Consider the following 13,978-nt stretch of genomic DNA (forward strand, 5'->3'; position numbering starts at 1 on the left):
CCCCCCCCCCCCCATGCTTAAGATATACCGACATTATTAAAAGTACTTTTTTAAAATGCATAGCTTATTTCTAGACTGTTGCTGTTTGCTTTCTTATTTATAGATATTCTTCCCTATTTGCTTGAGAGTGTTTTCCCATTTAGAAGTAAAAAAAAATGTGAAAAATATATTGAAGGTTTGGGAAAGATTGGATTCGATTTTCCTTTTCCAAAATGGAGGGGGTAGAGAGCAGGAGGAGATCTGTGCATGGAGTACCTTGAATCAAGTCCTCTTGTGGGAGGCTTCCCCCTCTCCTATATGGGACAAAACTGCCATTTTAGGTCTAAATTTCCCATGTTTTGAAGAGTTACACGGCCCTTTAGCTAGGACTATTCTAAAACCTAAATTTATCACCTTATCCCATTCATACTTGGCCAGAGGGAAATGCTACCTCAGGGTGATGGGAAACATGCTATTGTGTTTTTTACAGTAAAGACTGTTTGAAGTAAAGGCCTCCATGGGAACAAGTTTCCATTCTTTCAGATGTCTCTGAAAGTGTATCTGACTTACAATGTATTTTATAGCTTAGAAGGGCAGAAGAAAATTTAGGGAACCGCAAAAATTTTTTTGTCTTTTTTAGAATAAGTGTCTTTTGGGGCTACCAGTCTTGAGAAGAATCTTAAAAATCCACTAAACATTTGCTGCTGCTTTGCCTGTACTGGCTTCTCATTCTCTCTGACACTGTCCTTCCTACATAAAGCCATTCTGCTGTTCCTGATAGTCATGGAAACTTGGGAAGGGAACCAAACCCATGTGAAAAATCTTGTCCAGAAGGAATGTATTTGTTGCTAAATTTTCTAGCACTGTTTACAGTTTTCCTCCATGTTATTTATAAATTTTATATTCAGTGAATGTATGTTGTCTTTTAAGGTAATGTTGCATAATGTTCACTTTTTATAGTGTCCTTTTATTCTAAACAGTAAAGTGGTTTTATTTCTATCACAGACATTCTGTCTCTGCTTCACTTATATTAGTTTCTGTCCACTTCAAATGTACACAAATGGATTTGCAAGTGGATTTATTCACTTCCTTCCCTTTCTTGATACTGTTTTATTGGGCCCAAAGCAGATATTCCACCTCTGGCAATTCTTGCTCTTTGGCAAAGATCCCTCCAGCAGTCCCTCCCTCTTTTTAAGAGGTTGATCTCTCTAAGAATTGTTATTGGGGTGGTAAGCCCAGGAGAGGCAAAAAATCCCCTTTGAAGTTAATGTATCCCACTTGTTAACTGGCCATAGGGGGTCACTGCAGAGCAAGGCAGTCATTATGGCTGTCATATAGCACCAGTAGAGCCTTAGAAGAACAGTTGCCAGATTGCTCTTATTTCCAGTAAACTGATCACTGGGGGGAGGGTAGAAAGGGACATGCCCACGGCAAAAGGAAGGGAGATTCATCTTTTGGATCTTTCCTGCTGTGAAATGTCGGAGCCTTGTGTCCTCTGTTTATGTTTACTGTTTAAGGCTGGTTAAAAATGCCCTGTTGTCGTAAGAAGGAAGCTTCAGAGAAAGACTTCTCAACTAAATTAAAATGCTCACAAAAATGGGCCTACTGTTAGAAATTTACTTTATCTCACTTTTACATTAGGCAAATCTCTCTTCTCTACATGGATGAAAGAATGAAACAGATTTTTAAATCTGTTCTACGTTGTAATCCAAAGGTTTAGAAAGTAAGCTTTGGAAAGTTTTGGACATAGAAGGATGAGGATCTTTTATGTGAGAACTTCATTGCTCAAAGTATATCACATTGCAAAGAGGTAAAACCATAACACTAGTTATAAACACTTCCAGGGGGTCAGCCATCAAAGGACCACAGCATATTTTACAAGTGCTAACTGGTACAGCTTGAAAATGCCTCCAGGAAAGGGAAGAAAAGAGTGGGGAAGGGGGATCATTATATTCCTATCTGACACATGGAGAAGCTGGTGCACAGTGGGCAAGCAACTTTCACAGGTACTTGGTGGAGTGATGACTGCAATGGAGCTTGCTTGGCCTAAGCACTTGCCCTCTCAGCCTCTCGCAGCCCAGGATACTGTGAAGATGCATCTAGAAAAGATCTTGAGAAGTTGACATAGATTCATTCCGTGAGGCAGACCCCCCACCTGGAAAGGGCTGGCCTGAATTTGCCCAAGTGGTTTGTTGCTTGTGTAAATGTTTGGAAAGTGACTGATTTAAACCAGATTACTCAAGCTTGCATATCAACATTAGTGTTTGTGTTCACATGAGATTATCTACAGTTTAAAAAGGTTCCTGTATTATTTTGGAAGTAAGCAATAGCATCTGCAAATAAGCGATAGCATCTCCAAGTAGGTGATCAGTTACAAAGATGACAAATACGTGAAATTAAATCAGTGCTCTGCTAAACGAAACTACTGTGCTGCTAATATGCATTTACATGCTGAGGAATCAAGAATCAGATTTCCAGACAAGAAAATAAGGCTAGAATTGTTAGCTAGCATATTTGCAATGAATTCCAAAAATACCATTCCTGAAGTGATGGTCACCAAAGTCACACTGTCCTGAAGCATTACATATGTCACAAAACCTTCTTTATAAATCAGTGGGAATTAAATGCAACAGGATCTATCAACTAATTTGTCTTAAAAGTCTGCAACAAACCGTCACATGGTGTTTAAGGACCATCCATTTCTTTATGTCTTAAATGATAATATAACTCTTACCACTGCATTACTTGAGTGCTTCACAGCACTCATGACTGTACTTACCTCCATGACGTGGCTGTGAAGTATGGAAGCGCTGTTGTCCACACAGGACAGGTAGAGAACAGAGTATTGGAACAGAGAGATGAAGGACGGGCATTTCAAGGTATTCAGGTACCTAGTGAGCACCGGTGGGATTTTTCACAAGAAACTAAATGAGGCTTCCTTTTGAATTTTGAAGATCCCACTAGGTGCCTATATTCACCATCAGGTACCTACACCCTATTATGCATTGTGGTTGGCCCACAGTGTTGCAACAAGTGTGTGAGAAAAGAGGGGTTTGAATGTTTTTGAGCCCTAGTTTGACATCTCAACAACCCTAATCTTCAGGCTGCCAATGCTGCTTGAGTTCACAATCAAGTGTGGGAAACAAGCTGAGACAGCCAACGGCTCACACGGGGGGTCATGGTTCACACAGGGTCACATCAAAGCCTCAGCCAGGTAAGAAGAGCCACTAATTCATGGATGTAAGTTGGGAGCAAAAATTCATGAAGGACTACCCACCCTTTTAACCCAGGGAAAACAAAAGACATGAACAGTTTTAAACAAAGCCACTCGCTTTGCCGCGTTCTCCAGGACTAAAGGCACCTACGCAGATCTCTTTGGGAGGTGCCTTAAGAGTTTGGTACAGTGCCCAGTAGCCACACAGGGCACTGAGTGTTTAGTTGTTGACAGGAAGACTAGACCCCAGAGCCACTGTGCAAAGGAAACGTTACAAGCTGAAATAACCTCTTTTTCAAGAACTCCAATTTGCTTTGAGTACCTAGCCAGGCTGATAAATGTTTCATGGATGGCAGACCAAGCAAACTGACACTGTGGAACAAACATCTCTTACGGCCCATGTCCCAGATTATCAACATATTTTCAACAATTCCAGGAGGCGAAAAAATCCACTTTATCTGAATGAAGTGATTCCTTACTCTAAGGGATGAGCTTTTGTTGATTAGATTTTACAATGGATTTTTGTTTTGGTGTTGAGCCTGTTGTAATCTTTCACTTTTTCAGGGTCCTTACGTGACCTGGGGGAGGGCTGGGCAAGAAGGGAAAGGGTTTCCCGAGCACTGCTTTTTGCATATTGCTTTTAGCTAGTAATTCTCTGGAAGTAAAACAGACTCTTCCCAGCATTCCCACTGCTATCTCTTTGTGCCTGACTCACATTCGTTGCTTCTCCCCCATCCACCCTATAGTCAGAAGAAAGCAAAGGTACTCACCATCTGCTTATGGCTTGGGAAGAACGTTTGCTCCACGAGGGGGAACTTCTCAGGCCCCAACGAGTTGAAGATTTTAATGAGCTGAGAGAACTTGGGGTGAGGGGGGGGAACAGAAAAACAGACACAGTGGATGTCAGTGGCGTACTGTGTAGCAGGTAAGTGCTTGCAAAATGTTCTGATACTGGTGAAGGAGGTGAGAGAAACATGTTATTATGCCTTTCCCACCTTGCTTTCTTGACCTGAGAGCAGCAAAAAATATGAAGTTGCTGTATTTACCCAGGGCCAAGCCAGCCTGTACACAAACCTTGGACTAAGAGAGCAGAGAAGGGTTTCAAGAGCCAGAAGGGGATCAGTTTGGGTTTAGTTACAGATCCGCTATGAACAAGCTTCGTGGCTGTTCTTGGTAGAGGAAAGGGCTCAGAGGAGTGACCAGGCAGGAAATCAGTGCCACCACTCCTGAGCAGAGACAAAATAAATCAAAGACCTCCCTTAGATCTCTGCCCCACAGCCAAATCAAAGCAAGGCGTATTTACCCATCGTGCTGAAGAGAAGGAGTATTGCTAAGGGACAGAGATGGCTAGAGGGAATTGCCTGTGCTACCTGGTTTGAGTGTTAGATGAAGGAAGCATAAGCCCACCGGCAATCATAACTGACATCTATTATGAACCAAGGGTCTCCCAACAGCCCCCCATGCATGGCAGGAGAAAGGGGAGATCATCTGCTACCCCTGTTCCCTCTACCAGTGGGGTCGGAGGGAAGCACCAGTCTGTGAGGATGGTATCTAGAGAAAGCAGTATGTAACGTCAATGGGGAATGCAACAGTGCTGGTATTTCATGTACAAGGGTGAACATTTGCCATCATCCCAGCCTGTCAGCGTGAACTTCACCATTATCACCACTCTCATCACTATTATAAACTGTTTATCATTCAGGGTTGTGCCCAGCCAGACACAAAGCTCCCCATGGTAGGACTGTTTTGATTTCTGTTCAAATTCCTGCTCCGCTTCGGCCATCTGTGAAGCGAGCAGACACAGACTGTACATTGTCTGCAGCCTCCCTGTTCAATCTGTCATTGATCAGCTGGAAAAAAACCCCAAAACTGTAAGTGAGAAACTTAATAATCATGACAGAAAATGTTGCTGAGGCAGGGTTGGTATACCAAAGAGAGTAGGAGGTGATATATATATACCAGAAACCTTCTAGATCTCAGGAGCAACTTAGATTCTTTACAATCACACCTCTAGCCATTCTGCTTTATCTCTGAAGAGGTACAGCCCTGTTACCACGGAAAATGCTGAACTGGCAGTGCTGTTGGTGAAGTGGTTAGACTGGCAGCCTTGCAGAAGGGGGAGTTAAGCTGAATAAGGTAGCTAGATTATTTTCATGGACATTAAGAGAATAAAATGATTGGGGATTGCTCCGCAGATAAGAATCTTGTTTCCTGCTGAGCTGGTAGATGTGACTGAATTCCCCATTGATGTCCTATTTCCAGAGTAATTTAGAAACTGAATCTAGTTTCCAAGCCCCCTGGAATTTGGTAAAATCAAGTTAAATTAACAAAGGCCTCCAGTCTGAGCCAAGTCTCACTGTAAGTCCTTTACAAAAGTTCCTTCAAGTTCCCCATCAAAGCTAGGGGTGCATTCATCTGGAAGATCTTTGTGTCACCTGTGTGACAGGTGGTAACACACAGGGAGGTAACAGACAGATTAAGGGAAGGAGACAGACATCTAGGGAACAAGGGAAGGGAAAGAAAGCCCTCTTTCTTCCCAATAGCATCAACTGCCTAATCTTATACGTTCTGAGCACTTCCAAGCAATGGCTGAAGCCAGTAAATGTACCAAATTGTAACCCCAAAGTAACACTGCAGATAAAGAGAGTGCTACTGAGAATGTTTTCTGCTGAGTAGCTACATTAGGGCTCCTGTCCGGGGCTAGTTTAAGCAAAAGCATTTCTGTATAAGACGCTGAAACTTCACTTGGTGGTGGAGAAGAAATACCCCTTTGGAAGTTAAAGGGTGGTATGGGTGTAAAAAAATGCAGCCAGTGTGTAAAAAAATTAGGCTGCAAGGTGTGTGCCAGTCCCAGGCTACATGCCGAAGGAGCAGCTGCCAGCAGATTTGCAGACAAATGCAAAGAATCTTTTGGCATTTAAGCAAACCCAGAAAACATCAAGAGGCGGTATATCCCATCACTAACACCACCAACTCCCTCACATGCATCAGCAGATAAGAGAAAAACTCCCCGTGTAGAATAATTATCATTGGCAAGAAGAGTATTGATGTTGGGGAAGGAGGACAGCTTGCTTCTCTTAACTACTTGCACTAGCCCTGCACATCCTAGAGAAGAAAAATAAAGCCCTGTTTTGACTAGCAAAGTGAGCAAACAGGGCTTAAAAATTAAACGGAATGAGACAGAGACGGGGAGAGGAGGAAAAACACCCTGGCTGAGAGCAGCACATGCCCCTCGCTGTGCATACGCACAACCCTGGCGAAACATGGACGCTGTGACATTGAGGCGACATACGTTTATCCTAGGAAAACAGCTCAAACAAAATAACTGGAACAACTGTGCAGCTGACAGACAGCGTCCTGACTTGTTCCTTGGGCTTCCTTTTTAAGCATACAGCTCTTGGCTGTTGCTGAAATAACAAGCGTTTCAGATGGACAGATGAGAGACTCGGCCATCTGGGAGCCTCCTCAATGGGCCAAGCCTGCAAAAAGGTCTGACTTTGGTATTGACCCTTATGGGACAACTACCTCCTTTTTTCCTTTTTTTTGGCAATTGTTAAGGACAGGATATTGGCAAAGAGACACCCATGTTACATGGTCCAGCAGCCTCTTAGATACCTGATAGCAGAGCTCAAGTAGCACCTCCCAGTGCATTTTAGATGGGTAGAAGGAATGTTACTGTCAGCAGCTCAGCTAGATATAACTGCCCCTTCCACATTTTGGTATCAGTTCTTACTTTCTGTGGTTCCACTGTTTTTAGTGAGATTGCATCCAGACCAGAAAGCAAGACACAGGGCAAGGCAATGTGGCACAGTCTGGGTTTTAAGTGAGATGCCTTGCCTGGCTGGTTGGACATCAGAGTTACTGGCAGGGAGTCTTCACAGAGGAATAAAAAGATCCATTCAGAGGATCTCAAGGCCTTTTGCATATTTTTAAAGTGCCTAGGTCATCAGGGAGCCTATATCCCTTGACAGTCAATAACAGTTTGGCTGGGAGCCTCTTGGACTCTGTAGATGACTGTCAAGACTTCGTATTTCCTGCAGTCCTACAGGTGCAAAAGTTGCCTTACAATTATGGGCATTACTGCATGTAATATGAGTACTACTCTGAGCATTGTTCCCACTGTACTTCATATTGTAACTTTTATAACACAAAAATTATTATTAATGGTTGAAGCATTGTGTTTATGGTGCTTGTAGCATTATTTCTCAATAATTCTGGGATAATCTTAAAACTTAGGTTTCTTAGATGTTTCTGTGTGACATCCCCCTTAATATGTCTGTTTCTCTTTCAGAAACACCTATTTCAAACTGTGCCTGTGTTTAATGCAAATTTTAACCTTTGAAGAAATTTGTGTATTGCAGTACTAGAAACCTGGCAAATGTCATTAAAAAAATGGGGCTGCATGTTTGAATAAACCCAAGCCCAAACTCAGCTGATTGTAATTAGAGTTGCTGAGAAAAAAACGTTGTTGCAAATTGCCAAGGAAAAACAGTCTCACTTCCATCCCCCTCCACAAAATCATAAACATTTCTATGAAATGGAACCATTTTTGGAAAAAATAAAAAGGGAGAGTGAAAAGCATATTTCCCAGGGGTATTTAATTTTATTTCTTCATGTATCTCAACTGTTTTCTAGGTCCAAAAAGTTTCCAGTAATCTTTGTTAAGCAGATCCCTTATTTCAAGATGCCTGTTTTGCAATCAGAGTGGAACATGCACCGAAGTGGTCTGTCCCTATCTCTCATTTCCCAGCCATCACAAAATCAAATTTTTCTGATTCCACTGCCAGTGAAGCTTTCTGCCCTCAAATGCCCCACTGTAATCTCTACCTGAGCTTCAACCTGATAAAATTTCAGTGGTGCCAAATACCAGCTCAGATCCCATCTGAGCTCTTAGATTACTTAGTGCGTTACAATCATTGTTTTGGGGGGTGATGTGTGTGTGGGGGCAGTAGGGAAAAGAGGCATTCTGCAAACCTGTTTCAAGTGTTTACAAGTGGTTTCCTTGACTCCTCTGGGAAGGTTGTCTGAGCCAGCTGTATTCCCCGTGAGGAAAGCATGGCACAACCGGACCCAGAATAGCTAGAGCCAAGTTACTGGCAGAGCCAATTTCTCCCACACTGCCTTGCCAACCCTGCTTTTTCTTTTTCTTTTTTGTTTTGCAATGTGCTGAGTTTGTTTGTTTTCTTTTATTTTAGATTCCTAAAAATAATAGGAAAAATAGGCCTGTCACATCTTCAGGCCCCTGAACACCATCAGAAACGTAATTACAAGGCATGAGTTGAAAAATGTCAACTAAACCCTGACTGACTCAACCCCAAAATCAGATGGAATAGACCACATGACTCTCTTCCTCAGCAAAAGCCAGTGTAAATGTGGAGGCTTTTTGTCTAGTCAGCGGGGTCAATACGCTCGTGTGTGTAGGACCAACTGCAGGAAACAATGCAAAGGTGTTGTACTGAGCCTGGTATTGATCCCTCTCTCCCCCCCCTTTCCGTTCCCAGCAACCCTTGTCATTCAAATGGGGACTGAGGCCAAATGTGCATCATCTACCTATACAGTGATGGAAAAGCGAGATTTTTCTCACTACTCTCATTATTGCACTGCAACATTTTTGGAAAAGACAGGACTTGGCTTTTGGTCTCAACAAAACCCCCAAATGTCATAAAAGGGGTGAAAACTGAGAAGACTATGTCTATTACACTGGTACCTTTTTGGTAAGAAATGAGTTAAATCCAACACTGCACAGTCATGGAAATAAAAGTGTGAGTCATTACAGACCTCAACTGGATTTGAACTACCAATGAACACACTGAAGTCTAATAGGATATTTATTCCAAGGAAAAAACAACAACAACAAAAGACTTAATTAGGTAATGAGGAAGATAGTTACCACTTGCTATAAACATTCCATCTCACCCCAGGCTAAATTTGTGCAATGAGTAAGGGGAATTCCTAAAAACGTATCTAAAAGTTTTCCATGGGGGGCATATTGGAAAGTCCCATCTCTTTGTCACATCCATATAGCTTGTAGTTCTGTGCTTCGGACCTAGAACATTGCAGGGAAATTTCCATTCTGGGAGCATCGGTGATCAGAGAGGGCACTTAGGGATGAAATTGCTTGGAAGACCCACATGTGGACTCCAAAATGGTATCAGCATCTGACTTCTTCCAGCAGCTGCTACGATGGCCAGCCTTGCTTCTGTGGCTCACGATGGCCAGCCTTACTCCTCTGGCTCTCCTGCTCCTGCAGTTCCTGCTGACTTAGAGCTGGTCATAAAACAGGTCTGGGGAATTATTACAAACTTTGATTTGGGGCTGAGGCAAGCCAATGATAATATTTTTTAAGGTTTTCTGAGATTTTTAGGTGAGCTTGACAAAATTTAAAGAACAGGTGAAGGGGGGTCCCAGTGCAAAATACCAAAACACTGTCCTGTTCTCCCCAGGAGCCGATTCAGCCCAAGGTGTTTCAGAGGTGCAACAAAGCACCACCCAGAAAAAGTAGGAAGAGAAGACAAGAGAAGACAAGTGCAGGTTGCACTTCTGCAAGGAATGGATAATCTTAGTCTTAGGCTGGGGCACCTGGATACCACAAGTGTGCATCTAATAAATGATACTAGTAATAGCGTAGTTCAGATACCTTCTGAAACAGCGAATGTTAATGTTTCTTTTAAGGTAGTTTTACCGTGTTTTGGTCAGGACAGAGACGTGCTACTATTGATCTGATATTATTAATCTATTGCTATTCATCTACTCTGCCTTACAAGAAATCTAGGTGTTACTGTACTGTTAGCTGTTTGTGACACATTAGAGTCTGGGACAGGTGAAACGTCCTACTCAGGGTGAGGAAATAACACCTTGATATTACTAGAGGCTGATAAAGGAGCAGTGCTGGTAGTTTTTTCCCCCAAGAATTCCCAGCTGGATTCCTAAGGTTGTTTAGATGGTGGTTTTAACCTAAAGAGATGAATTCCTATGAAATAGACTGGAAGCTGAGTTTGGTGCTTTATCGGCACCGGATATCTACTTTGCAGTGTTGGCATGCAGTAGAGCTGGATCATCACTTACCACCCAGGGCTTGCTGCAGAAGTTGTAGATGGAGTAGAGAGAGTTGACCGTGTGGATGCCACCGTACTGGAGGCCGATGATGAGGCTGCGGAAGTCCTCTCCCAGCGCCATGCTGTAGGCATGCTGCCGGATCAGGACAAAGTCTGGCTTGAAGGACCTGGAAGAGATGAGGGGAGTGACATTTTACTTTCAAATGCTCAGCAACACTTCTAGTGTCTCCTTGTTTCTTTGCCATCCTTCCCCTTTCTTTTCATTAACACGTTGCTCTTCTTTGGGCCTCTCGTCATGGGTTGCTTGCGTTAGAAGGTAACAAACTAAACAAAAACCCCTAGTAATTAAAAAAAGGAAAAATCCAACATAGCTGCATGTGTGAGAGCATACAAACAGGCCAAACAGATTTGCTGCAGTTTCCATGTCACTCAGGCACGCGCAGGAACAAGCCACAAGCGGAGCCAAGGGTCATAAATTCACTGGTGGGGGGATTCTCTCTTCTTTCTAAAAGCTTGGCCATATTTGGCAAGCTCATTGCAATGTGCGACGCAGATGAGGGAGAAAGTTTGTTTCCTGACGATTGAACTCAATATTGAAGCAATGCCCAGTGGGTGGGAAGATCATAAGGGATTTCAAAAAGCTATCGTACACATCCATACATTGACATACATTCCCCGTTTAATCAGTTTACTACATACGCAGCACATCCCAGGCTCTTACAGCTATAAGTCAACAAGTAAAGGGCAGGCATGGTAATGTAATTAATCAAATGAGCAGAGCCCCTTATCCAGTGCTGTGACTCATGGTGTGGACTTCCAGAATATTATTTAGCAAGACTGGACCCGGGACTCCTATGGTTCAACAGCAGCAGCTCTCAGCAAACGCACAGAAAAGTGAGGCATTTTCTAGGTAAGCCAACAGGCGACGGATTATCTTTCAAACAGCCAGATTTCATTCCTTGCTGACGCTGTGTCTTTGCAGCCATTCAGGAATCTCTGGAAACAGCAGCTGGAAAGAAACTGTTCCCAAAATGGAGCTCAGCAGTTCGTTCTCGAAGGCATGGAAGGGGCTTTTCCACTGAAACAGGGGATTATTTTATACTTTAACAGAGGTTGCATCAAGGACATTGGAAAAATTTCCATGCTGTATTAAAGTTTTTCAGAGAAATGAGCTCTGTAACCAGGTCCCATTACCTCACTACCCTCGAACATTTTCCTTGCTAAGAGACTATAATTTCTATCCTTGGGATGTATGAGCTGGAAATACTTTGGGTTTGTAGCCCCTATTTATATTTCCATCATTCTGGCAGGGAAATCCGAGATGGTAACTCTGGGCCAGATTGTGGCAACAAACACTGTATACAAAACCCAGCACAGCTTTGTTGTTTTAAAGCTGTTCATTTTGTTTGTTGGCCTTGGACTTTCGTTATCGCCTGAGACATGGTGAGGAGCATGCTCTGCTTTTGTGATGCAAGAGGCTAAGCTTTGGAAATGTTGTGATTCCCTCCCATGGAGTATTTTTAAACCCAGGCATGTTCCCTAATGTACTTGGCACCAAAGGTGGTGCTTTCCTCCAGCAGCAAGATGCATAATGAGCATCAGGAGGGCTGCGCTATCACTGTGCAGCGGATTTATGGACCTCCCTGGTGTCAATGGGGGTGAGGCAAGCAGTGACCCCCTGCTGAGGAACAGCAAGTGAATACAAATCTTGGAAAGCTTGAGCTGCTCTATTCTGCTAGACTTGCCATGTAGAAAGTACCCCAGAGGCAGGCACAGGTCCTCAGGAAGGATTAATCGTCTTCCTAGGACCAGGACTCGATATCTGCGCTGAGTTACTAAACAGTTGTGGTGCCTGGAGGGGCAGGAGCTTCAGGTGTGTCCCTCATTCATTCGGCTTTCTGAGCATATGAAGAAGAAAATGGTCGCTGTTACAGCTCAAGTCTTTCCCCAGGCTTGACTTAGGGAGCAGCACTTACTGGGGCTGCACGGTAATGGTTCAGACCATTGCTCCTGTCTCCCCAGAGGAAGCGGCAGTATTTGCCCTTGAACATCTCCCCCAACACCCCGGGGTGGGGACACGGTGCTGTGGTGGGGAGGAAGCATGCAAATGAGCATGGCCAGCTGGGGGGTAGGACACACAGCGGCTGGGAAACTGCCTTCAGTGGCTTTACTTCTGCCAGTGAAAAGTTTAGGAAAAAAGCTCTTGTTTTTTCAGATCCTGGCAAAGGCAGAGTTTCTCAACTTACAAGATGGACACAAGAATACAGAATTAACATAGAAAAGCCTATTCTCAAACTCTGCATCGTGTAGGAAGGCAGGGAACTCTCTCATGCAGCAGATGAGGAGTGAATCCCTAAAGCGAAGGTGGACACTGAACCCCTGTTTTGAGCCGCGGGACAATGAGAATGTTCCCATGGATACTGAGAACAAGGCAGAGGAGTGCAGGGCCTGGGACTAGCTGCGAATAAACATCAGCTGGAGAGCCCCAGAGTCTGCAAGATGTCTGTAGCAGAGAAACAGAGACCAGTGGCAAAATGTGAGGCGAGGGGCTGGGAAGGATAGCAGGCACTAAAAGGGAAATGGGTAGTCATGGTAGGAGTGGTGGCATGAAAACTGAATAACTGGGGGTACCAGTGATCTGGGGAGAAAAGAGCTTAACTGCTTCACAGGAGGATTCTTGCTTTTTTGGTAGAAGATCACTTTTGCAAGCTACCTCTCATTCTCAGAGTGCAAAGCTTAAGCTAACATAGAGAGCCTTGGATTTGGAATAGCTAGTAGCATAACTATTTTCTTTGCTAGTTCAACCCAACCCAAAAACATCTCCCATGACAGAAAGTTGAAATCCTTGGCAGACAGACAGGTTAGGCAGAAGTCCCACATTTGAAACAGCGTTGCCAAAACCTTTGGGTGAACCAAACTCAGTAGCACCTACTATGCTGAGGTCCTAAGCACCCGAGCCCGGCAGGACTAGGAGAGCTATGGCAGGAGCACATACCTTTCCTCTCCACTAGATCTGTCCAGCCAGCGTTTAGATGACCACGAGTGGTCTTGAATAAAACTGTACCTAGACCCCTGCTAAAGACAGGTCATGGGAATGGGTTTGGTCACAGAAAGAATACAGGAAAGCTCATTCAAACATCTAATGGGCAGGGAGATAGCATAGGTAAATGGAACTAAAAGTAAACCACAGATTTAAAACATGTTGCTAATAAGCTGTGCTCTGCATGTTGGTGCGGTGCCCTTCCTGGGCTGTGTGGCAGACACCTACCTGAAGTCATGAATCTTCCTTAGCATGATAGCCAGATGGATGAAGCTTCCAGGAGAAAGCTGGAGCCCATCTTTGGCCACAACCCTTCTACAGAAGCTCTTTCTGAGACCCCAAGTGCTCAGTTCTCATTTAGAGTTTGGCTCATAGCACTGCCTGGCAAAATAAAGGCCACTAAAATGCGTGTAACATGTTCACAGAGTGGCATAGAATCCTTTGTTTAAAAAAAAAAAGAATCCAGGAGACTGGAAAAAATTTCATTTTCAGATTGAAATAGCTGGTGAGATTTCATTTTCCTCTGGAATGGAAAGGTGCTTTCCTTTCAGCTCGTGTTGCCACAGGCAATGGCCTCTGCCACACACGGCACGAGCCTTTCAGTGCTCCGAGTAGTGCAGGACTGAACCGGCCACGCCTAGAGTGAAGCAGCCCCCCCAGGTCCCTGTGGCTTTTCTCCCTTTGCAGTAG

At 43.8% G+C, this 13,978-nt stretch overlaps 1 protein-coding gene across 2 annotated transcripts in view; it reads right to left on the minus strand.

Annotated features, from left to right (window-relative positions):
* The window catches only part of SYN3 (synapsin III), a 185,749-nt gene that overhangs the window by 135,277 nt on the left and 36,494 nt on the right, over positions 1-13,978 (minus strand). For both annotated transcript variants that reach the window (XM_009277011.2, XM_009277012.2), the window contains 2 exons: positions 10,259-10,415; positions 3,964-4,053 (listed from right to left, as the gene is read on the minus strand). In XM_009277011.2, coding sequence (XP_009275286.1) covers positions 3,964-4,053; positions 10,259-10,415 — 247 coding nt within the window. The remainder of the gene's footprint in view (positions 1-3,963; positions 4,054-10,258; positions 10,416-13,978) is intronic.

The sequence above is a fragment of the Aptenodytes forsteri genome, unplaced genomic scaffold (assembly GCF_000699145.1).
Source record: "Aptenodytes forsteri isolate BGI_AS27 unplaced genomic scaffold, ASM69914v1 Scaffold482, whole genome shotgun sequence".
NCBI classification, from domain to species: Eukaryota; Metazoa; Chordata; class Aves; order Sphenisciformes; family Spheniscidae; genus Aptenodytes; species Aptenodytes forsteri.